General features: G+C 33.7%; 1 protein-coding gene and 1 non-coding gene across 16 annotated transcripts in view; both read right to left on the bottom strand.

Moving 5' to 3' along the window:
- Kiaa0586 (KIAA0586 ortholog) overlaps positions 1 to 25,838 on the bottom strand; it is a 137,798-nt gene that overhangs the window by 40,578 nt on the left and 71,382 nt on the right. For 11 of the 15 annotated variants that reach the window (XM_078049965.1, XM_078049966.1, XM_078049964.1 and 8 more), the window contains 7 exons: positions 23,973 to 24,172; positions 15,652 to 15,811; positions 14,070 to 14,298; positions 12,940 to 13,193; positions 12,026 to 12,102; positions 8,351 to 8,485; positions 5,986 to 6,178 (listed from right to left, as the gene is read on the bottom strand). In XM_078049965.1, coding sequence (XP_077906091.1) covers positions 5,986 to 6,178; positions 8,351 to 8,485; positions 12,026 to 12,102; positions 12,940 to 13,193; positions 14,070 to 14,298; positions 15,652 to 15,811; positions 23,973 to 24,172 — 1,248 coding nt within the window. The remainder of the gene's footprint in view (positions 1 to 5,985; positions 6,179 to 8,350; positions 8,486 to 12,025; positions 12,103 to 12,939; positions 13,194 to 14,069; positions 14,299 to 15,651; positions 15,812 to 23,972; positions 24,173 to 25,838) is intronic. The other 4 variants (XM_078049970.1, XM_078049973.1, XM_078049971.1 and 1 more) reach the window with 1 other exon arrangement.
- LOC120887120 (U4 spliceosomal RNA) lies at positions 16,475 to 16,615 on the bottom strand. The gene has a single exon (XR_013439977.1). It is a non-coding gene; the product is annotated as a U4 spliceosomal RNA (small nuclear RNA).

Genomic DNA, 25,838 nt, shown 5'->3' with positions numbered 1-25,838 from the left:
CATTCTGACACATCTTTTTCTAGTCCTATGTCACTTGTCTAACATTTTCCTATGATTGTCAAAGAAACTGAGAAGAATTAGTACATATAATGTTGAAGGAGAAGACATTAAAAACTTATTTGCTGACAATATGGCATATACCTAGAAACTCTAGTGAGGAATAAGAACTCTATTAAAATTCATAAAAGAACTTGGTAACATAACTGGTACTAGGTAAACATCCAAAAATGATGAGTTTTTCTTTTTATTATACCGGTAAGTATTTAGAAATTGAAAAAAAAATTCCTTACTATAGAACAAAAACTATAAAATAATTATTAAATTATAAAACAACAAAGAATAAAATATAATTACAAAATATTTAAATTATAAAAAAATAAAGGATAAATTTTTAAAAGGCACAGAATCCATATGAGGAAAATTTATGAAATCTTATTGAAGGGCAAAATCTATTATTGAAAAATTTAAAATAAAATCTTAGAAAATTAGAATAAGATCTGAACAAATAGTAAGATATACTAAATTGACAGTACTTCTAAAACATAAGTTAGTTTAATTCCAAATTTGGGTAATTTTTGGCTGGATAAAATCCTTTTGAATTTACATGGAAAAATAAGTATCTGGAAATTGTCAAGAAAAGTATGAAAAAAAAAAAAAAAGGAAGACTTGCCTTATCGGATAACAAAATATGCCAAAAGAGTTTAATCAATGGTTTAGATCATAAATAATCTTGAATTCTTACAGTGAATAATCCAGAAAATAGCCTTACATTTATGAGAATTTAATATGCAAACTGATATTTCAATTCAGTTAGAAAAAGATAGCTCAAATAATTGATGCTGATACACATGGCTATTTATCTGAAAAAAAACTAGATCCTTCCTTCCTTCCTTCCTTCCTTCCTTCCTCCCTCCCTCCCTCCCTCCTTCCTTCCTTCCTTCCTTCCTTCCTTTTCTTTTTTTAATACCAGGAATTGAACCCAGGGGCTCTTAATCACTGAGCTACATCCCCAGACAAGGTCTCACTAAGCTTGTTAAGTTGCTAAGGCTGGCTCTGAACTTAGGATCCTCCTGCCTCAGCCTCCTGAGCCTCTGAGATTATAGGTGTGTGCCACTGTGCCCAGCTCCAATTGGATTTTTATCTTATAACATTTACAAAACAAATTCCAGATAAACTTTAACATAAATATATACTTAATAATTAAATATTGCACATACAAAAACCTAAAAAAACTGCAGGTATAAGCTTGTGTTAGCAGAAACCTAACTAAACTATAAAAACAAAGTATAGGCTGGCATCCCTAATCCAGAATATCTGAAATCTAAAGTGCTCCAAAATCTCATACTTCTTAAGCACCAACATGACACAACAAATGGAATTTCTACACCTGACCTTATGTGACAGGTTTCAGTCAAAATGAAAATGCTTCTAAGATCAGGCAAGGCCCAGGAGAATTACAAATTCAAGGTCAGGAGGCTGAGCAGGAGGGTTGCAAGTTTAGGACCATCCTGGACAATTTAGCAAGATCCTGTCTCAAAATAAAATGAAAAGGACTAGGGGTGAAGCTAGCATGCATGAAGCTCTGGGTTCCATCCCTAACACCAAGGGGAAAAGAAATGAAAAAAAAAATGCACTGAAAATATCGCACAAAATTATCTTCAGGCTATGTACATGAGGTATGTATGAAATATAAATTATGTATTTAGACTGGGTCCTGTCCTCAAGATATATCATTATATAAATGCAAGTATTCTAAAATTTGGAAAAAAATCTGAAATCCAAAACACTTCTGATCTCAAGCATTTAAGGTAAGGGATATTTGAACTGCATAAAAGATAGACATATCAGTTGTATAAAAAATTTTATTATATGGCAAAAAAAAATCATAAACAATGTCAATGAACAAAATATAAACCTGGAAAAAGATGTCTGTAATACAGATAATAGAAACAGATTTAAAAGTTACTAGGAAAATGTAGAACTTAACAAATGGGAAAAGAACTTAATAAGAGTAAATACAGGAGTTGTGGCTTATGGTAGATCACTTGCCCAGCGTGTATGAGGCTCTAGGTTAGATCCTCAGCACCACATAAAAAATAATAAATAAAGGTATTGTGTCCATCTACAACTAAAAAATGCTTTAATAATAATAATAATAAAAAGATGGGCTGGGGATGTGCCTCAAGCAGTAATGCACTTGCATGACATGCGTGGGGCGCTGGGTTCAATCCTCAGCACCACATAAAAATAAAATAAAGATGTTGTGTCCATCAAAAACTAAAAAAAACTCTCTTTCTCTCTCTCTCTCTAAAAAAAAAAAGAGTAAATACAAATGACTCGCTAGCAGTCAGATACATGTTTTTATCTGTCAAATGACAAGTTACAAACACAATTTCAGGAGGAAATTCAGGGAAAAGGCTCTAATAAATTGCCTATAAAAGTAAATTGGTTTTAACTTTTAAGAAAGCAACTTGGCATTATTTGTTTTTAACTTTTTAAAAACTTTTCTTTAGTTTTAGGTAGACACAATACCTTCATTTATTTTTATGTGGTGCTGAAGATTGAACCCAGTGCCCCATACATGTAATTCTTGTGCTATACCACTAAGCTACAACCCTAGCCCCTATTTTTAAATTAAAACTATATTTGCCTTTGGATCTAGTAATTACTTTTGGAAACTATTCTATCAGTATAAACTGCAACAATTTACTAGATAAGTGTTTGTGGACATTTATTCTAGAATTGTTAATAGCAGAGGAAAATAGTAATAAAGTAAATATTAATCAACAGAGAAATACTAAATAAATTACTTGAAATCTACACCCTGGAATTTTTATATAATCATCGAGTTTAATTATAACAACTGACCTGGAGTAATCTATAGGGTTTCCTGGGGTAAACAAAATGCAGGCAAGTGAAAAATACTGGCTATATGTATTATTTGTGTGTATGTAGGTGCATGTGCACGTATGTGCATACATAATTATGTGTGTAAGGAAAAAAACAGCAAAGTTACATACCAGAATCTTAACATGGATCACTTGGGATAAGGCAGAACATGAGAAAGTTTGAGAAAATTGGGGGGAGAGCGTATGGAGGGCACCCAAAAAGTACGTAATACCTTTCAAATTATATAACACCTATCAATTAACAGATATTTACTATATACCATGTACTCTGTACCTTGCTAGATGACAGGGATACAACAGTACAAAAATAGTTACTATCTTTATGTGAGGTTACAAACAGCATAAAAGTGACACTAGCCAACGTTAGAGGATTACTTAGAGTACTTATGACAGGTATCTAAACCAGGAATAAGGGGTCAGGAAAGAATTCCATGACAGCATAACAATGCTGAATTTGCTGTGTCACTTCTAAAAAGTATGCTCATTAAGTGTGGATGACTTTGTAATGTTTTGAGCAACTGATAAAAAAAATTTTTAAAAAAGTGTGGATGACTTTTCATATGATGCAAGTCAGACCTTTGTAACAGTGATACTTAAAGTATTATTTCATTGAAGTCAACATAATGTACAATAATTTGAAATCCCCACTTTCCTAAGGACCTTATTATACTGAGAAAGGAACCAATACAGACTTTCAGAAAACACTAAACTCAGAAAACTAAGTTCACCTGAAATTACCAGTGCTCGCAACAGTTTTTTGCCTGGTTTGTCAATAGATTATTTCACTAGTATAAAACCTGAAGGCACTTCAAATCCAACATGTATAAAACCCCACCATCCTATTTCCCCCTGAGTCTGTCCCTCCTCCATGTTCCCACTCCTAAGATGAATGGGATGACCACCGAGTCAAGCATTTTGGTCTGAAACTTGGGTATTTCTTAAACATTCCATATCTTTTGCACCTCTCAAATTCAAATTAAGCTTTGTCCATCCTCCTTAATTATCTCTCAAATCTCCCTTTTCATATATCCTCACTGCTGAATAATGTCTCCCCAGGCTTACATTAACAGTCATTTAATCAGGTTCCTTGTCTCCAGTCTTAACCCTTCCAAATCCAACCTTCACATTGCACCTCTGATGATCTTGCTAAATAAAAGGCTATAATAAAATTATGTCATTCATTTACTTATAATTCTGTCCATATGAAATTCTAAAATGCCAAACTCTAAGCCACTTTGCTACACTGCCAAATATACGTGTGTGTATAAGCATATATATGTATATGCTCAATCATGCCACATTACCTAGTATTTTTCCAATTAAATCAAATATTACAAATATATCTACTATTAAACATAAACTGTACTATAGGTAATCTTCCAAGTGCTACCAGAGATATAAAGGTCTAGATGAGCTACATCGTCATGGATTTTGTTCTATAATAATTTAACAGGAACCTAGCTCTTCTCAAGTACTCAGCAGTTCTAAATTGATCTGCGAGAGCCATCTAGTGTAAATTCTGTTTAACTGCAATCTGCACAATTACAATATAAATAAAGCCACATTTTATGCTATTTGAAATAAACTTACTTGAAAGAATATAAAGCATCTTATAGTCTAAGCATATGCACAAAATGAGAACTAATGCCAATCTTTACATTTATTCCCATGGAAAATTCAGTCTTAACGACTGAATTAATATAAGATGTTAACTCAATATAAAACTAACACTATAAATTCTCTATACCTGTGTTTTTATAACCTCAGCCATTTCCTTTTCTGATTTCTGGAAAATCTGCACACCAAAAGACATTTATTTTTGCTTTGAGAATGCAGCAATAGGCATAGAAAAACAAGTAATAAAAATATAGTCAAGCCTCATTTGCAAATTTACTCACTAAAATTTATTTGTATCTCCAAGATTAATATTCATAGTACCTATGGTGGTCATTTATGGACATGTGAAGGAGGAAAATCACACAGCACACACTCACCCAGATGAAAGTGAACAGAGACTTTGCATTCTTATTTCATCTTTTATACTATAAGCAAGTGACTTTGTGTGTGTGTGTGTGTGTGTGTGTGTGTGTGTGTGTGTGCAATTTTGCTGCTTAAAATGGTAGCCTGGCCATCTTAAAAATACTAAAATACTGTCTAGTGTTCCAGAGCATAAAAAGGCTCTGATCCGCCTTGTGGAAAAAATATAATTCAGTGGTAAAGTGCTTGCCTAGTATCAGGAGTATTTTTTTGTAGTACTGGATATTGAACCCAGTACTACAAAAAAAAAAAAAGACACCCCTCTATATATTTAAGTACATATGTATACACACACACACACACACACACACACACACACATTAAATAAGATGGCTTCATAGAGAAACCAGGTTATATATTGATCAACTGACAATGTTGTAGTGAGAGGTTTACAGGAATCTAAGCCTAAATTTCTCCTAGGAGAATGGTTCACTATCTGCTAGTAATGTTCGTGGCTACTATAGAATATAACTACCACAGATAATGAGAATTAACTCTCTATGCTAGTGATCAATATTCTATTTTATCCTTATTTCCAAAGTGTTAAAGCAGAAAGTGTTAAAGCAGAGTCCTGTGTACACTGACTCCTGATCTGAAAATCACAGTTAATTTTTGCAATATTATCTAATTGAACCTGTCCTAAGTGATATCTATTATGTCAGTTTTGATGGGGTAGTTATATTTTTCTAGTATATATTAAAATAAATGCATCAATTAAATGCACATATATTATCAAAATTAACTCATGTGCCACCCAACACTGCATGTACCAACACTGATACATGAATCACATTTGGGAAAACCTTGCTCTATATCCCATAGAAAAGTTATTACCTTTAACAAAAAAAAAAAAATTTTCAAGGCTTCATCTGAAAATAATTATACTTTTCTCAATTCAGATTTTTGGAACAGTACTATAGATTATAATACAAAACAGAATACAGCATTCAGCATGGAAAGAGTTCAAAGAAAACTGAATAGGATAGAAACTGAATATTTTATTAGATGATCCAACAAGAAACAACATTTTGCTATATACCTGAAACTGTGTCAAATTGCTGAAAAAATGGCTTTGGATCACATGGTTGATCCACAGACTCTGCGTTAGCAACAGGCTGTTGCATAAACAGAGACTGTCCCTTCAGGATCTTTTCTGCTGCTGCTGTCAGCTTGGGCCTTTGTCCTTCACTGAGTTCACCGACACTGTGTTCCAAGTCCTTCAAAGGAAACAACTGTTAAAACCATAATATTAAAAACAAACCAAAACAGCAAATATTTGATAAATATCATGGTCCATACCACTCACTTGCTTGGAAGGTACATTATAAAATGATTCCTATGCCACATATACATTACATGGAAAATAAATTTTAAAAGGTATTTTAGTAAAACATACAGTAGTAGGCTTTGTTTTGAATACCTTATTTTATATACATACACACACACACACACACACACACACATATTAGTTGTACATGGACACAATACCTTTATTTTATTTGTTTTATTTTTATGTGGTGCTGGGGATCAAACCTAGTGCCTCACATGCAGGCTAGGCAAGCATTCTACCACTGGCAAAAACCCCAGCTCCTGAATACCTTATTTTTTCTAAATATATATATATATATATATATATATATATATATATATATATATATATATATATATATATATATTTGTAGTTGGACATAATATCTTTATTTTATTTATTTATTTTTATGTGGTTCTGAGAACTGAACCCAGCGCCTCACACATGCTAGGCAAGTGCTCTACGGCTCAGCCACAACTCCAGCCCTGAATATGTTTTATAAGGTTAATCATTATGTTTCTCAACTTATAATTAAATATCAATAAAATATAAGAAAAATTCTATTATAATTTAAAACAATAAATACTGCCACACATTGTACATTGTTCATACAACTTAACATTTGAACCATAGAAAATATATCTCTCATTTTTCATGAAACAGAATTCTCTAAAGCTGTTAGTGTGAACTTTATAATTAAACAACTAATGAGGAAAACAATATCTTTTAAGTAGTATATAGATTATCTATATATAAATAATTATGGTTTTTGTAAGTATGCAGATTTAAGACTATTTAAACCATATTTAATAAAGTTCTTTTCCCCATGAAAGTACAAAAATAAAAAAAGTACAAATGTGAAGCTGGTTGTGGTGGCACACACCTGTAATCCTAGCGACTAAGGAGGCTGAGGCAAGAAGATTGCAAGTTCAAACCCAGTCTCAGCCACTTAGTGAAGCTCTAAGCAACTTAGCGAGACCCTGTCACTAATAAAATATAAAAAAGGAAGGGCTGGGGACGTGGCTTGGTGGTTAAGCGAGTTCAATCCCTGGTACACAAAAACAAACAAATAAAAAAAGTTTACTTCATATATATGACATATATATTTACTTCATATATATGACATGTTTGTCACATATATGAAGTAAATGGAAAGCTAAAAAAGATTGATGTATATTTTCTATTAAAAGTTATATATCATATTCTGCATTAAAAATTAATACACTAGTATATTTTGTAACTTACAGATAATCTAATGAATTTAATAATCAAGAATAGAATAGGAATTCCAACATCAAAATGCTCCCAGGATTCTCTTTCTTGCTTTTTTTTTTTTGTTGTTGTTGTTGTGTATGTGTATGTGTGTGTGTGTGGTACTAAGAATGAAACCCAGGGTCTCACCTAAGCTAGGCAAATGGCAAGCACTCTACTACTGAACTACATCCCCAAATGCATGTTTTTTATTTTAAAGGGGCTTAATTCAACCAACATCTTTGATGATTCTACTGACTATGAAATAAAATCTAAACCTATAAATTTAACATTTAGATTCTCTACAATTTTCCAAAATTTTATTCAAAACATCTATATATCCCCCATTCCCTTAACCTGACTCCTCTTTAGGAATACTAAGTGCCTCACATCCTTTAAGTTGAAAAATATTAATTTGTGAGGAATATATCCCTTGGAGACTCTTGGGCAATATTTGGAATAATGGCAGACATTTTCTTCAGAAACTAATTTGAAATATTTCACAGTAGCTATGTTACTGCTTAAAGGTAAAGGTTATGTCCCATTCATCTTTATCTTTTTCAAGGACGTGTGTAGCATATAGTAGATGATCAGTAAAAGGTCACAGAATGAATGAGTGATACATAAATCATTTTAAAGAGCTTCAGTTTTTTCAACTGTAGAACAAAAGGAGTAGAAAAGATATTCTAAATTCTCTCCAGTTATAAAATCCTACATTCTATGACTTTAGGTTAAAGTTCCTTTTTAATAACTGAAATATTAACATGCCTTAATTAAAAGTGGGAATATTTTTATTTTTTCCTGATTTGTATCTAACCAAGAAATAATTAAGATTAGATAATACCTCTGAGTGATAGACTGATTGCTGTGAAACTAATAATTCTTGATTTTGTTTAGTAAGGAGAGAAAGAATTGCATCTGCATGAAGCTTTTTATGGGGCATCCCAATCACCTGTCCTTCACTGGGAGGATCATCTTCCTGAAAGAAACATAAACACAATTAACACATCAAAAAACTTTATCAATCTGCATTTTTCTCAATTATGAATAACAAAAACTTAGCCATTCAAATTACATCAATCCTTTTTGGAAAAAAAAATAAACTCTTCATTTTCATTTAATTCTTTTTTAAAAAAATATTTTTGGGGGCTAGGTTTGTGGCTCTACAGTACAGCACTGCCTAGTATGTGTAAAGGCACTGGGTTCGATTCTCAGCACCACATATAAACAAATAAAGGTCCATCAATAACTAATAAAAATATTTTTTTTTAAGAGAGAGTGAGAGAGAGAGAGAATTTTTAATATTTATTTTTTAGTTCTCGGCGGACACAACATCTTTTGTTGGTATGTGGTGCTGAGGATCGAACCCGGGCCGCATGCATGCCAGGCGAGCGTGCTACCGCTTGAGCCACATCCCCAGCCCTAATAAAAATATTTTTTAAAATATTTTTTAGTTGTAGATGGAAACGATATCCTTATTTTATTAATTTATTTTTATGTGGTACTGAGATTTGAACCCAATGCCTCACAGTGCTAGGCAAGCACTCTACCATTGAGCCACACCCCCAGCCCCTCATTTAATTCTTATTTCCATCTGACTACAATAAAACACGTTTGCTTCAAACAAACAACACTATAATTTGGTAACAAACTGGAGACTTATTGTAAAAACATGAAAATTGGACCTCTGTGTCAAAACCACAAGGATTCACAAGTGTCTTATATATGTCATCAGGGTTTGGGCTTACGTGGTTTCCTGCTTCACCTTTATTCAGTGCACAAAGCAATGCCACACTGAGGCAATGAGGACAAAGCACTGGAGTAATGGATCTAAGGCAAAAATGGAAAACTGCAGAATATGCAACAGAACTCAGAGACCTTCAATGTCCTTTTGCCTTTGTGCTGACATCTGCCTCAGCTAGAGAGCAGGTATTGAAACACGCACTAAGACATCTTGCCTTTGATACTTCACTGTACTTCAAAGCAGACCTATTCCCAAATGAGGGACAGGTGGGCATCAGAGTCAGACAAACTGGATTCCCTCATAAAGACAGGTATGAATCTGATTTTACATTCATTAAATGTCATTTTAATTAGTTCCTTTTAGTGAAATGAAGTTAATTCTGGACTATAAATGCATATCTTCCAGTTTTATATGGATAAATGTCTAATGACTTTTTTTTTGGTACATGACTTCAAATTATTCTGGGTTTTTCCAGATTATTCCTTTGCATTTGATTTTATTATGAATTTGTAGCATATCATTTCAGTATAATAAAAATATCAAAATTAGAAATGAGTTTCAAATGTAGAAGAAGAAAGAAGTTACAATTTAGTCCTGGTTCAGTTAACTATTTACTTTATAGAACTTTAAATATACATTGGCTAAGAATAGATAAAAATGCTATAATGTCATATTAGTAGGCCAGATAAAGCTCCTCAGAAAATACAGATACTCATTTATGCCTTCTTCCTGTATTGTTTTATGAAAGTGATTATACCGTGTCTACAATGGACTCAATTACTTGTATTAAATAGTCATTCCTAGCTGGGTGCAGTGGCACACACCTGTAATCTCAGCAACTCAAGAAGCTGAGAAAGGAGGACTCAAAAGTTTGAGGCCAGGGACTAGGGTTGTAGCTCAGTGGTAGAGTGCCTGCCTCACAAATGTGAGGCACGGGGTTCTATTCTCAGCACCACATAAAAATAAATAAATAAAATAAAGATATTGTGTCTATCTACAACTAAAAAAAAAATTTTTTTTTAAAGTTTAAGGTCAGACTCAGAAACATAGTGAGATCATTTCTCAAAATCAAAAATTTTAAAGAAAGGGGCTGGGGTTGTGGCTCAAGTGGTGGTATCATTTCTCAAAATCAAAAATTTTAAAGAAAGGGGCTGGGGTTGTGGCTCAAGTGGTGGTGCGCTCGCCTGGCATGCATGGGGCACTGGGTTCAATCCTCAGCACCACATAAAAATAAAATAAAGATATTGTATCCACCTAAAACTAAAAAATAAACATAAAAAAAATTTTAAAAAAGACTGGGGAAGTTGCTCAGTGCGTAGGGCACCCTTGGGTTCAATCCCCAGAACTGCCCACCCCAATCATTCCTAAAAAAACAATTTTCAAATAAAATCCTTTTTGTGTGTGTGATGCTGGGGATTGAACACAGGGCCTTGTGCTTGCAAGGTAAGCAGTCTACCAACTAAGATATATCCCCAGACCTCAAATAAAATCTTATCAAAAATTTTCTTAATTATTTCCTTACTCCTTTGTGAAATTTTATCTTATAAACACATCAGTAATAATAACAATGCTTAGCAAAAAATATGGTAAATATAATTACCTTTCTTTGCTTAGGTGATTTGAAAATACATAAAAAGTAATTATTTCCATTTTTTAACACTTTCTTCAAAAGAAAATTTCCAATATTATTCCAATTTTATATATTTTATTTATGTAAAAAATATATAAATAATCCCTTTACCAAGGCATTGTTTAAACAGACTACAACACTTTAAAAAATGACATAGGGACTGGGCATGGTGGTGCATGCTTGTAATCCCAGTGGCTTGGGAGGCTAAGGCAGGAGGATTTCGGGTTCAAAGTCAGCCTCAGCAAAATTGACTTAGCAACTCAGTGAGACTCTGTCTCTAAATAAAATACAAAATAGGGCTGGGGATGTGGCTCAGTGATCAAATGCCCCTAAGTTCTATCCCCAGTGCCCCTTCCCCCCAAAAAAGACATAGACCTGTGTGTCTGTGTGTGTGTATGCTATGACTGTTTTTTGTTGTTGTTTTGGGGGTTTTTTTGGTACCAGGGACTGAACTCAGGGGCCCCTGACCACAGAGCCACATCCCAGCCCTATTTTTTTAGTTTAGAGACAGGGTCTCACTGAGTTGCTTAGTGCCTCACAGTTGCTGAGGCTGGCTTTGAGCTTGCAATTCTGTCTCAGCCTCTCAAGCCACTGGGATTACAGGCTTGCACCACCATGCCCGGCACGTATTATGACATTTTAAAATGTTAATTTTTTCCTTTTTTAGAGCTAGATAATAACTAGGAAGAATTAGCATCCCTGGATCCTATTTTAGTTTTTCTTCTTGGGTCATTAAATTTACATATTCATTAGCACAAACAATTATAATCATGATTAAGGCAAAAAACAAATGTATTAAATGAGATTTGATTAAAATAGGTAAGATTTTTCAGAAAATATTATAAATATTGTAAAGACAACACATCTAGGTGACACTTTGCATTGAGATAGATTTTATTACCTAATTATATTAACTGTATATTTTTTAACTACTGGGGCCACAGAGGTTAAAAACAACTTTTCATTCTCACAATTATGATAATATTACATAATAAAATGTACAAAAACCCTACATTCCTTCATGGATAAGATTTTACTAAATTGTGTGCCTATAACTCGAATAATTGAGAAAAAATCTAATCAGTTGCAACAAGTTCATCAAGATATTCTTCCTGTCAGAATTCAATGTTATAAACATTCCGTACCATTTCAAGAGCATCTTGCAAAGTGCTAGATAAGCTATCATTTAGGTGTGTCAGATATATTTCTCCAGCTCCTAAAACTAGAAATTAAGATGTAACAGGTTAGAAAAAAGAAGACATGAACATCAGTTTTTTAAACAATGCAATTTAAAACAAAGATAAGATTGCTGTTTCACCTGCAAGTTTGTCAGAAATTTAACAGAACTGTTAAGTAGCACTACAGATATGAAATTGAGAAATAGACTCTCCTATATATTAGTATAATTAAAAATTTATTAAATTAAAGTAGATTAATTTTTCCAGAGATGAATCTTTTTGTGTTGTTGATGTATTACTATTTTAAAGGTATCTACCCTGACTCAGCAATTCCATTTCTAGTCATGCAATCTATGGAAATTATTACATTAGTACACAAAGAAACACAAACACACACATTAAGGATGGTCATTAAAGAGTTGTGCATAGTCTAGAAACATTGAAAACAATTTAAATGCACTCCACTAAGACACAATTTAAATAGACTAAACAACTACTTAAAAAACTGACAGAGACCTATATGTGTTGATACTGTAAGATGCCTACAGTGTATCATTATTAAGTTAAAAACTCAGGTTTCAGAATAATATGCATAGTTTCATCCCATTTTAAAGGTAAATGCGCATACACATGTATGTATTTAGGTGTCTATATATGCACAGACAAAAGTATACTGGAAGGATATTAGTTCTAGAGAGTAAGATTATAAGGAAGTTTCATTTTCTAAAATTAAAATCCAGAAGTTACTTATATAGAGAACCTATTCTTTCTAGTATACTATGATAAATATTGAAAATTAGGTAAAAACACTTTAAAAAGAAAAGTTTTACCAAGGGACTTATCACAATCTACCAATGAAATCAATTAATACAGGAACTTACTCTTGGGAGCCAATTTTTGACCACAGCTAAATAAAACCTCTCCTTCAGAGATGGGTCTATCTAAAGTTTCTGTTTCAGTGACAGTAATGCTCAAAGTGCTCTCCATTGTAGAGGAACCAGAACTTGGCATCTGTAAGGGAGAAGGAGCCTTGGTGGCTGCAGGAAATGGTGTAAGGGGAACTGGCTCTGGAGGCGCAGGCTGAGCAGGGAAATCCACACTCTCAGGTTCTTCATCTTTAGCTACAGACATTACACTAAGAAGATAAGGACATATTTTGAATTTATTAGGTTTATAGGCCTATATTCATTTTTATATAAAAAACAGATTCAAAGGTGCTGTGTCTCCTTTAGCATAATATTTCTATGAACTATACTTTTATAATTAATAAGATTCATTCTTCTAAAATTGTTTTTATGCTTTAGTCATTGGCCCTCTTGAAACCTCTTCTAGTCAAAAAACAAATCTACATGGGATAAACAACAACATAAGTTAAGTGATCATAGTAAATGATGATCCATACTAGAGAGAAATCACTTTCTATCTTATTATCAGACAGATACCTTTATTAAGTCTGTTTCCAACATTTTAAAAAAAGAGGTGAAGATTTAAGTAAATTGATAAGTTTAAAAACTTAAAACTTATAAAACATCTTCCAAGTATAGTGTGGTTTATAAAGCTCTTCATCACCTCTATGTTTCACTGGGTCATACAAGTAAAACATAAGTGGGAGTATACAGTTACTAAGAATTAATCCAGTCAGCCCTCCATATCCACAGGTTCCATGTCCAGGAGTCACCCAACCACAGACTGAAAATATTTTTTCAAAATATTAGAGTCTGTACTTTTTGTGTGTGTGTCATTATTCCCTAGACAATACATTATAAAACAATACATTATAATAACATTTTACATCATCTCTAGATTATTACCAAAAATAATTATTATCAAAAAGCATTTTCAATGAATTAGGTAATAATCTAGAGATGATGTAAAATGCATGTAGATTATATGTAAATACCTTGCTATTTCATATAAGGGACTTGAATATGTGTGAATTTTGGCATGAGGAGATGGGATCCTAGAATAGTCCCCCTCCAATACAGAGGGATGACTATAAATTCTTACTTACATAGCCCTTGGGTGAACAAATCCTTCTAATAGAGAGTTAGGATTCTCCTCATCCAGTGGCAGGTCTCCATCCCCCCATGGCTTGGGAAGCTCTGGGCTTGATATCTTCAATTTATCAATGGAAATCTCTGACAAAGTTGGGGTAAGAGCAGCTGCAGCTGCTGGAGGAGGCGAAGGAGCAGGGGTAACTGCTGGAGTATTCACAAGTGTCATGGTAGGCATATCATGTCCTAAAGAGTTTTGGTTTTTTTTAAAAAAAAAAAAAAAGAAAGAAAGAAAATGTTAAAAGTCAGTCAACAACTCCCATAAGACAATACGTTGCTTCAAATACCTTTAACATTTTGGGATACAAATAGTGGCAATAGTAATAACAGTGACGATGGTGGTGACCATTAGCAAAAAAATTCCTAAATTAATTTAATAAAGTATAAAAAAAACTAGAAAAAAATGGCACTTTTAACACTACCATATACTTAAAATAGTCTATTTCTTTATATACTTTAAGAAGCGGTAATTCGGGCTAGGATTGTGGCTCAGAAGTAGAGCGCTCGCCTAGCACGGGTGGGACCCGGGTTCGATCCTCAGCACCACATAAAAATAAAGGCATTGTGTTGTGTCCATCTACACCTTAAAAAAAAAAAAGTGGTATTTTGGGGCTGGGACTATAGCTTAGTGGTAGAGCACTTGCCTAGCATGTGTGAGGCCCTGGGTTCGATTCTCAGCACTGCATATAAATGAGTAAAACAAAGGTCCATTAACAACTAAAAAATATATACATATATATTTTTTTTTAGTTGTTGATATATGTATGTATGTATATATATATATATGTATATATATATATTGTTTTTTTTAAAAGAGGTGGTACTTTGGTTTGAATGTTTGTTCATGTGTTAGAAACTTAATCCACAAATTGATGTGGATATTTTGGAGTAGGCTAATTAGGGTTAGATGAAGATATGAAGGGGGAGACATATGATGTAATTAGTGGCTTTATAATAAGAGAGACTCTCTTATTATAAGGCTCTCAGGTTCCTGCTTTTGCCATTGTGTAATGCCTTCTGTCAGTATGATACAGCAAGAAGACCTTACCAGCCAGGTACATTGTCATATGCCTATAATCACAGCAGTTTGGGAGGCTGAGGCAGAAGGATTGCAAATTCAAAGCCAGCCTCAGCAATTTAGCAAGACCCTAAGCAACTTAGAAAGACCCTGTAACAAAATAAAAATTAAAGAAAAAAAGGACTAGGGATGTGGTTAAGCGTCCCTTGGTTTAATCCCAGATACAAAAAAAAAAAAAAAGAGCAACCCTCACCAAATGCAGCATCTCAATTTTGGACTTCCCAAAATTTAAATTTTAAAAAATACATTTATTTTTTTAATAAATTATCTACTCTGTAGTAATTTAATACAGTAATATAAAACAGACAAGTGGCAACCAATTCCTTAATTTTTCTCATATGATAATGATTTACTAAAACCTGGTAAGCAACAAGTATGTATAAAGCGTCTAATAAAACATCATAAAATTTTAATTACTACTTGCTAAAATTAAAACTGAATTATAGAAATAAGGTTTCTACCTTTTTCAGGAAATACATCTTTTACAGAAAAAGCCCCATCATGATCTGAATCACATGGAGAAGAATCTGGAGTTTTCACTAACACCCGGTCCTTAGGAGGTGATGAAGGTGATCGAGGAGGTGTAGGCTGTGGAGTAGCCACAGGGGTACACACTCTTGCCTAAAATAAAGTAGTACAACAAGACAAATGGTTTATAATCACCCAAGTACTGCAAGCTCATTCATAGACTATATCGAATTTAAATGGGGGGGGGGGAAGGGGGCGCAAAATAACAGCAAAAAAAAAAAAAAAAAAAGGAGACTTAAATACCCTGGCTCTTAAGTATCTAGCTACCAGTATAAGGCTGGTCTACAGAAAGCCTCTACAATTGAAAAACCCTGCCTCTGAAACAGGCCTCCAAGAAAACTAAGGCACCCTATTTTAATGTAGAGATAAAGACTATCTATATAGTTGAAGATCAAAACCAACTATAAATTTGATGAATAGGCCACGAAACCAAAAGGAAACATTTTAACTGTCAAGATATAAAAAAAAAAAAACAACTAAGCCCTTTTGCACAAAGAAATAGTATATAAAAAGGAACAGAAGGATTTAAAAAAGTGGATGGGGAGAAATAATAATACGGAGATAGAAATTACTAGGGGAATAAAAAGAGAACATTTTCATACTAATTTGTTGAATACATAATCAAATGGCTCAAAATTAAGGTAAAAAAGAATGACAGTGAAAATTAAGTCTCCTTCCTGTGTCCTTTTTACATAGTTCTATTCCTCAGAGTTATCAAATACTCTAGACTTAAAAGTCATTTCATATTTATTTATTGATTGATTGATTGATTGATTGATTGCCAATTCCAAGTATATTCCAAGTTGTCAAAGCTGGATATTGGGAAAAGTTTTCAATTAGCAATAATCATGCCTTGGATAAATCTCATTGGCTATGATACTACTGTTTTGCAAAGCTTCATTACATAGTCATATAAATTTATTTATGGAATAAAACTCCAGAAATAGAGTTCTTGATTAAAGAGCTGTGTTTTTTATTTGAATAGTTATTTCACTAAATTTCCCTCTACAGAACTGTACATTTCATACTACCACCAGAAGGTATGAGAATGTCTATTTCCCCAAGGTTTGCCAAACAATAGCTTTATCAAACTTTTAGATTTTTGCCAATCTGATCAATAAAATGGAACTTCAGTGATTATTTTCCTTATTATCAGTGAGGCTGACAGTCTTTTTACATTAATATGGATGATTTATATTTCTTCAGTATTTGTGGACTCTTTGGTCATATTCTTTGCCCATTCTTAAAATAGATTATTTGTCTCTTTTCATTCTGAAAAATTTTTATAAATTAGGATTAGCCTCTATTCTATGAGTTGCAAATTAATATACAATTTAAAAATGAAGCATATGAGAAATTCTATAATATTGCATCATAATAGGCATATTCTTATTCTTATTCTTACTATTTTTTTTTTTTTTTTTTTTGGTACCAGGGATTGAACTCAGGGGCACTTAACCATTAAGTCACATCTCCAGAACCTTTTTTATACTTTGAGACAGGATCTTGCTGAGTAGGTTAGGGCCTCACTAAGTTGTTGAGGCTGGCTTTGAACTCTCAATCCTCTTGCCTCAGCCTTCCAACTTGCTTGGATTACAGGCGTGCACAATTACTCCTGGCCATAATTGGCATATTCTTAACTTTCATTTTAGAATGAATGAAATATATTATGCCTTTCCCCTCTTGACTACATAAAAATATAGCATAAAAATACTGCTTTCAAATATGATGTCATTGGCTACTTTATCATAATGACAAGATCTAAAGGTATTCTAGTGACATAATAATGGATAATGATGATGATAAACTATTTTTGACTATTCCAAGTTCCATATACTAGATCAAGCTCTTTGCATATATCATCTCATTGAATCTGCCACAAAACTTTATATAAGGACTAAGAACTCACAGTATGATAAAGGCATCAATCGCTTGCAAATTAAATCAAAAGTAGATTAATTTTCATAAAAATCCCAATGGGATTTTTTAATGATGAAAGAATGGGGGTGAAGCCCAGTGGTACAGCACTTGCCTAGCATGCATGAGGCTCTGGGTTCAATACCCAGCACTGCAAGCTCCCCGCTGTGAGAGAGAGAGAGAGAGAGAGAGAGAGAGAGAGAGATTGATTGATTGATTGATTTGTTATGGCACTTACATTAAGTGTGGGGCTGGGGATTAAGCCCAGTTGGTAGAATGCTTGCCTCAAATGTATACGGCCACGGGTTCAATCCCCAGGACCACACACAAAGTCAGGTGTGGTAGTATGCACCTGTCGTCACCAGGCTGAGGCAAGAAGATGGCAGGTGTTTGAGAGTTTGAGGACAGCCTAGGCAATATAGTAGAACCCCATTTCAAAAGGAAAATAAAACGCCAAAAAACTCTTTTTAACATATATTTGGATAACCATATTAAATGGGCCCAAGGGTAAAAAAAAAAAAAAGACATGGCAAATGTGAAGATAAAGAATAAATCATGTGGGAGGGCTTGCCTTACTAGATATTCAGTAAGCAGATTTTAGTAAAGTCACAGTCATTTAAACTCTATTCTATCTCTACTATAATAGAGCTGAGGGGTAAAATCAGGTGTTATGAACTCCAAAGTCAATGCTTTTAAATTTTGTAATGTGCCTATTTACACACTGGGGGTTTTTTTCTAATTTTTTTTCATAGAATCACCCTCATGAAAGCATATAGACTAAAAACAAACCAAAGTAATTGCCATAGAGAAAACTACAACCCTAACCACTTCAACACTGTGTTCACTACCAAAGAGTTAATAAACCACAGATTTGGGCAAATTTATACCACACCAATCCCTAAAAACATCAAATTATAACTTTATGTTTATGTACCAAATCGATGTTGCACCTATATATCTTTGTAATCAAAAGGCTCAGAAGTGACTAAGAGTTTTAAGCAGCTGGTAATGTCAAGTAAATTTTGGATATAATTTTATAATGCTATAAAAGCTTAAAAATTCCAACTAACATAATAAGGCAAATATACTTTCTTTTAAAGATAAAAACATCACTTCACATAATAACCTAAAGCAAAATGGCCTTCCTTGGCTATATCTTGAATTTTTTTAAGAACAGACATTTCTGGAACAACTGGAGAAATCTGAATACAGTCTCCATATTCTATGTAATTAGCAATGTTAAAAGTTGGGAGTTATAAGAATGGTATTTTATTTATGTAATATATGTTTTTTATGTAATATTTATTTTATTGGTTCTTTTTAGTTACATATGACAGTAGAATCCATTTGATATAATTATGTAAGCATGGAATATATCTTATTCTAATAATTAGGACTCCAGTCTTGTGCATGTACATAATGGTGAGATTCACTGTGGTGTATTCATACATAAACATATGTAAGTTATGTCAGATTCATTCCATTGTCTTTCCTTTTCCTATCCCTCCTCCCTTCCCTTCATTCCCCTTGTCTAATTCACTGAAATTCTATTCTTCCCCTCCCCCCCTTATTGTGGGTTAGCATCCACATATCAGAGAAAACAATCAACCTCTGGTTTAGGGAGACTGGCTTATTTCACTTAGCATGATAGTTTCCAGATCCATCCATTTACTGGCAAATGTCATGAAGTCATTCTTCTTTATTGCTGAGTAATACTCCATTGTATATACACATCACATTTTCTTTATCCATTTGTTGAAGGGCACCTAGGTTGGCTCCATAGCTTAGCTATTGGGAATTGTGCTGTTATAAACATTGATGTGCCAGTGTCACTGTAGTATGGTGATTTTAAATCCTTTGGATATATACCAAGGAGTGGGATAACAGGTTCAAATGGTGATTCCATTCCTAGTTTTTTGAGGAATCTCCATACTGCTCTCCAGAGTGGTTGCACCAACCTGCAGTGCCACCAATAATGTATGAATGTACCATTTCCCCCATACTCGCTGACATTTATTGTTACTTGTACTCTTGATAACTGCCATTCTGACTGGAGTGAAATGAAATCTCAGTGTAGTTTTAATTTGCATTTCTCTAATTGCTGGAGATATTGGGCATTTTTTCATATATTTGTTGACCATTCATATTTCTTCTTTTGAGAAGCATCCGTTTAGTTTGTTTGCCCATTTGTAATAAAGTATCTTATTCTTAGGTGATACTGCTGATGCATTTGAGGTGAAGTATCATGATGTCTAAAACATTCAAATGTTTTTTTAAAGGATAAAATTATGTAGACTTTTTTTTAATTTTTATTGTTGGTGGTTCAAAACATTACATAGTTCTTGATATATCATATTTCACACTTTGATTCAAGTGGGTTATGAACTTCCATTTTTACCCTGTATACAGATTGCAGAATCACATCGGTTACACATCCATTGATTTAAATATTGCCATACTAGTGTCTGTTGTATTCTGCTGCCTTTCCTATCCTCTACTATCCCCCCTCCCATCCCCTCCCCTCCCCTCATCTCTCTCTACCCCCTCTACTGTAATTCATTTCTCCCCCTTGTATTTTTTTCCCTTTCCCCTCACTTCCTCTTGTATGTAATTTTGTATACCCCTGAGGGTCTCCTTCCATTTCCATGCAATTTCCCTTCTCTCTCCCTTTCCCTCCCACCTCTCATCCCTGTTTAATGTTAATCTTCTTCTCATGCTCTTCGTCCCTATTCTGTTCCTAGTTACTCTCCTTATATCAAAGAAGACATTTGGCATTTGTTTTTTAGGGATTGGCTAGCTTGACTTAGCATAATCTGCTCTAATGCCATCCATTTCCCTGCAAATTCTATGATTTTGTCATTTTTTTAATGCAGAGTAATACTCCATTGTGTATAAATGCCACATTTTTTTTATCCATTCGTCTACTGAAGGGCATCTAGGTTGGTTCCACAGTCTTGCTACTGTGAAATTGTGCTGCTATGAACATCTATGTAGCAGTGTCCCTGTAGTATGCTCTTTTTAGGTCTTTAGGGAAAGACCGAAAAGGGAAATAGCTGGGTCAAATGGTGGTTCCATTCCCAGCTTTCCAAGAAATCTCCATACTGCTTTCCAAATTGGCCGCACCGATGTGCAGTCCCACTAGCAATGTACAAGTGTACCCTTTTCCCCACATCCTCGCCAGCACTTGTTGTTGTTTGACTTCCTAATGGCTGCCAATCTTACTGGGGTGAGATGGTATCTTAGGGTGGTTTTGATTTGCATTTCTCTGACTGCTAGAGATGGTGAGCATTTTTTCATGTACTTGTTGATTGATTGTATGTCCTCCTCTGAGAAGTGTCTGTTCAGGTCCTTGGCCTATTTGTTGATTGGGTTATTTGTTATCTTATTGTCTAATTTTTTGAGTTCTTTGTATACTCTGGATATTAGGGCTCTATCTGAAGTGTGAGGAGAAAAGATTTGTTCCCAGGATGTAGGCTCCCTATTTACCTCTCTTATTGTTTCTTTTGCTGAGAAAAAAACTTTTTAGTTTGAGTAAGTCCCATTTGTTGATTCTAGTTATTAACTCTTGTGCTATGGGTGTCCTATTGAGGAATTTGGAGCCCGACCCCACAGTATGTAGATTGTAGCCAACTTTTTCTTCTATCAGACACAGTGTCTCTGATTTGATATCTAGGTCCTTGATCCATTTTGAGTTAACTTTTGTGCATGGCGAGAGAAAGGGATTCAGTTTCATTTTGTTGCATATGGATTTCCAGTTTTCCCAGCACCATTTGTTGAAGATGCTATCCTTCCTCCATTGTATGCTTTTAGCCCCTTTATCAAATATAAGGTAGTTGTAATTTTGTGGATTGGTCTCTGTGTCCTCTATTCTGTACCATGGTCCACCTGCCTGTTTTGGTACCAGTACCATGCTGTTTTTGTCACTATTGCTCTGTAGTATAGTTCGAAGTCTGGTATCGCTATACCGCCTGATTCACACTTCCTGCTTAGCATTCTTTTTGCTATTCTAGGTCTTTTATTTTTCCATATGAACTTCATGATCGCTTTACCTATTTCTACAAGAAATGCCGTTGGGATTTTGATTGGCATTGCATTAAACCTATAGAGAACTTTTGGTAATATCGCCATTTTGATGATGTTAGTTCTGCCTATCCATGAACAGGGTATATTTTTCCATCTTCTAAGATCTTCTATTTCTCTATTTAGGGTTCTGTAGTTTTCATTGTATAAATCTTTCACCTCTTTTGTTAGGTTGATTCCCAAGTATTTTTTTTTTTTTGAGGATATTGTGAATGAAGTGGTTGTCTTCATTTCCATTTCAGAGGATTTGTCACTGATATAAAGGAATGCCTTTGATTTATGCGTATTGATTTTATATCCTGCCACTTTGCTGAATTCATTTATTAGCTCTAATATTTTCTTTGTAGACCCTTTTGGGTCTTCTAGGTATAGAATCATGTCATCTGCAAATAGTAATAATTTGAGTTCTTCTTTTTCTATTTTTATGCCTTTAATTTCTTTCATCTGTCTAATTGCTCTGGCCAGTGTTTCGAGAACTATGTTGAACAGAAGTGGTGAGAGAGGGCATCCCTGTCTTGTTCCAGATTTTAGAGGGAATGCCTTCAATTTTTCTCCATTCAGAATGATGCTAGCCTGAGGCTTAGCATAGATTGCTTTTACAATATTGAGGTATGTTCCTGTTATCCCTAGTTTTTCTAGAGTTTTGAACATAAAGGGATGCTGTACTTTGTCGAATACTTTTTCTGCATCTATCGAGATGATCATATGGTTCTTATTTTTAAGTCTATTGATGTGGTGAATAACATTTATTGATTTCTGTATATTGAACCAGCCTTGCATCCTAGGGATGAATCCTACTTGATCATGGTGCACAATTTTTTTGATATGTTTTTTGTATCCGATTCACCAGAATTTTATTGAAGATTTTGCATCTAGGTTCATTAGAGATATTGGTCTGTAGTTTTCTTTCTTTGAAGTGTCTTTGGTTTAGGAATCAGGGTGATGTTGGCCTCATAGAATAAATTTGGAAGTTCTCCCTCTTTTTCTATTTCCTAAAATAGCTTGAAAAGTATTGGTATTAGTTCCTCTTTAAAGGTTTTGTAAAATTCTGCTGTATACCCATCTGGTCCTGGGCTTTTCTTAGTTGGTAGTCTTTTGATGGTTTCTTCTATTTCCTCAATTGATATTGGTCTGTTTAGGTTGTCTATATCCTCCTGACTCAATCTGGGCAGATCATAAGACTTAAGAAATTTATCGATGCCTTCACTATCTTCTATTTTATTGGAGTATAAGGATTCAAAATAATTTCTGATTATCTTCTGTATTTCTGAAGTGTCTATTGTGATATTGCCGTTTTCATCCCGTATGCTAGTAATTTGAGTTCTCTCTCTTCTTCTCTTCGTTAGCATGGCTAAGGGTCTGTCGATTTTATTTATTTTTTCAAAGAACCAACTTTTAGTTTTGTCAATTTTTTCAATTGTTTCTTTTGTTTCGATTTCATTAATTTCAGCTCTGATTTTAATTATTTCTTGCCTTCTACTTCTTTTGCTGTTGTTTTGCTCTTCTTTTTCTAGGATTTTGAGATGAAGTATGAGATCATTTATTTGTTGGTTTTTTCTTTTTTTAAGGAATGAACTCCAAGCAATGAATTTTCCTCTTAGAACTGCTTTCAATGTGTCCCATAGATTCCGATATGTTGTGTCTGTTTTTTCATTTATCTCTAAGAATTTTTAAATTTCCTCCTTGATGTCTTCTATAACCCATTGATCATTCAGTAACCTATTGTTCATTCTCCAAGTGATGCATGATTTTTCCTTACTTCTTTTATCGTTGATTTTCAGTTTCATTCCATTATGATCAGATAAGATGCATGTTATTATCTCTACTCCTTTATATTGTCTAAGAGTTGCCCTGTGACATAATATATGATCTATTTTTGAGAAGGATCCATGTGCTGCTGAGAAAAAAGTATAATTGCTTGATGTTGGGTGGTATATTCTATATATGTCAATTAAGTCTAGGTTATAGAGTTATTTTTTAAGTGTGCCAAAATACTATCAATTGTGAAATATAGGTAAAAGGTTTATAAATGTCCATTGTATCATACTCTCATCTTTTTTCTAGATTTAAGTTTTTAAAATAAAATGCTAGGAAAAATATTACACTTTAGTCATAGCAACAAGAAATAAAATTTCTGCCATACACAATTATCTTATGCAGTTTAAAATTCATCTATTATTTTATCATTCTTTAATAATATATTTATAAAAAAAACTCCACAGAACTCATTTAATCATGAAAGCAGAGGCACTCCTACCGGAAAATATGTTTCCTTTGATAAAACATCACCAGAAACACTTGTAGCCACAGGATCTTGCTTCTTTGTTTCTCTGTCACCCAGCAAGACAGCAATGGTCTCAGCCAGAGCTTCATTTACAAAATGGCTAATCATGTCCGAATTCACAGGAACCCCCGCATCAACAAAGAGCTGAAGAGCACCATAGCTTGTTCCTTCCACTAAAAAAATAAAAAATAAATAAATAAACTTTTGGAATAAGTGGCCAAGACACCACTTATAATCCAAAACTTAATTCCTAAAATATTTTAGAGATGCATATATATTGTGAGGAAGGGAGAAGAAGTAAAGGTGAAAATACAAACACACCTACTTACCAGGAAAGAAAGCAAGACAATAATTTAATGAAAATCTTCTCTCAATAAACCAAGAAGGAAAGGAAAACATATAGGTGAAAACCTAGTTATACTCTTCCCTGCCACTGCAGAATTTAATGATAAAAAGGACTTGCATTCTTATTAAATGTCCTCATCTGAAAACAAACTAACATTTCCAATTTTGACCAAAGCAAAAGGATGTAATAAGTATGAGGTGAATTTTCCTTCATCTAGTTTCAGATACACCCGTTATCAACATTACAGGCTGGGGCTCCTCAAAAGTCTACAGCAGTTTAGGTACTTATTAGATGTTCTGTAGATATATTAATTTTCCAATGGGTTTTACTTTTCATTTACATGAATGTATACAAAATTAAGTAAAGCTTTTCGAGACTTTACTGACCATGAAGTGGTATTTCTAAACAGTGTAAATACATGAACGATGATCTGTACAACCCAAAGGAGATGTGCTCTCTCCAAAGAGTATTCTTTTAGTAGTACAACAATGACAGCAATCTATGGGATTATTTACAGATGTCTTAGGATCACTTGCTGAGGGTAAAAAATAAAAATTTATAGTTTCCATAAGCCAGGGCTATTTTTATATCAATAATCCAAAACTCATATTCAACAAAATCTCCCTTTTAATTTCTATAATCATTTGTTTGTTTGTTTGTTTGTTTCGCATGACCAAGAATCAGAATATCTATGTCATAAAGCCAAAAAAGTCCTCCCTAGACACTGGCAAAATTAAAAAAAAATTTAAAAAAAAGCAAATAAACACAGTTTTATAAAAAAAAGAGAACAGGATATAAATACCAAATTTGGAAATCTTAAAGATTTTCATCCAGAGGCTGAGGTTGTGGCTCAGTGGTAGAGTGCCTGCCTCGCATGTGTGAGGCACTGGGTTCGATCCTTAGCACCAAATAAAATAATAAATAAAGGTATTGTGTCTTTCTACAACTAAAAAAAAAAGAAGAAAAGAAAAAATTTTTATCCAGGGAAATATCAATTTTCTTGTAACTTTGTTGATCATTTTTTTTCTTTCTTTAAAAAAATTAAATGATGAGAGAAAATCTGGGATATAGCAGTGTGGGGGACAGATTCGAGCTATATTACATAGGAAGAAGTAACCAAATGCAACAATAAAGAGTATGAAACTGAGATGCAGGTTTTGGCTGAGTCCCTGGGGCTGAGGAAGAGCAGAGAAAAGAGAATGAAACAAACAATAACCCCAAGGCTTTGAAAATTGAGTGCTGGGAAAAATCTGTGTAATCATTAACAGAAATAGAGAACAAAGAACAAGTCTAGGTAGAAAAATTACATGTACTTTGGATATGCCAAATTTGGTATGCCAATGGAGCATCAAGTAGAATATCCATCAATAGGCAGAACTCTAAGTTTACAGCCTAAATGCATGGCTTAAGAGTCATCAAATGACACAGGACAATGAAAGAGGAAACTAGAAAAATAGAAAAGGGGCAAGGCATACAAACTACTCAAGTAGCAG

This window comes from Ictidomys tridecemlineatus, chromosome 5 (assembly GCF_052094955.1).
Source record: "Ictidomys tridecemlineatus isolate mIctTri1 chromosome 5, mIctTri1.hap1, whole genome shotgun sequence".
NCBI lineage: Eukaryota > Metazoa > Chordata > Mammalia > Rodentia > Sciuridae > Ictidomys > Ictidomys tridecemlineatus.
This window is presented reverse-complemented; position numbering and strand designations above follow the sequence as displayed.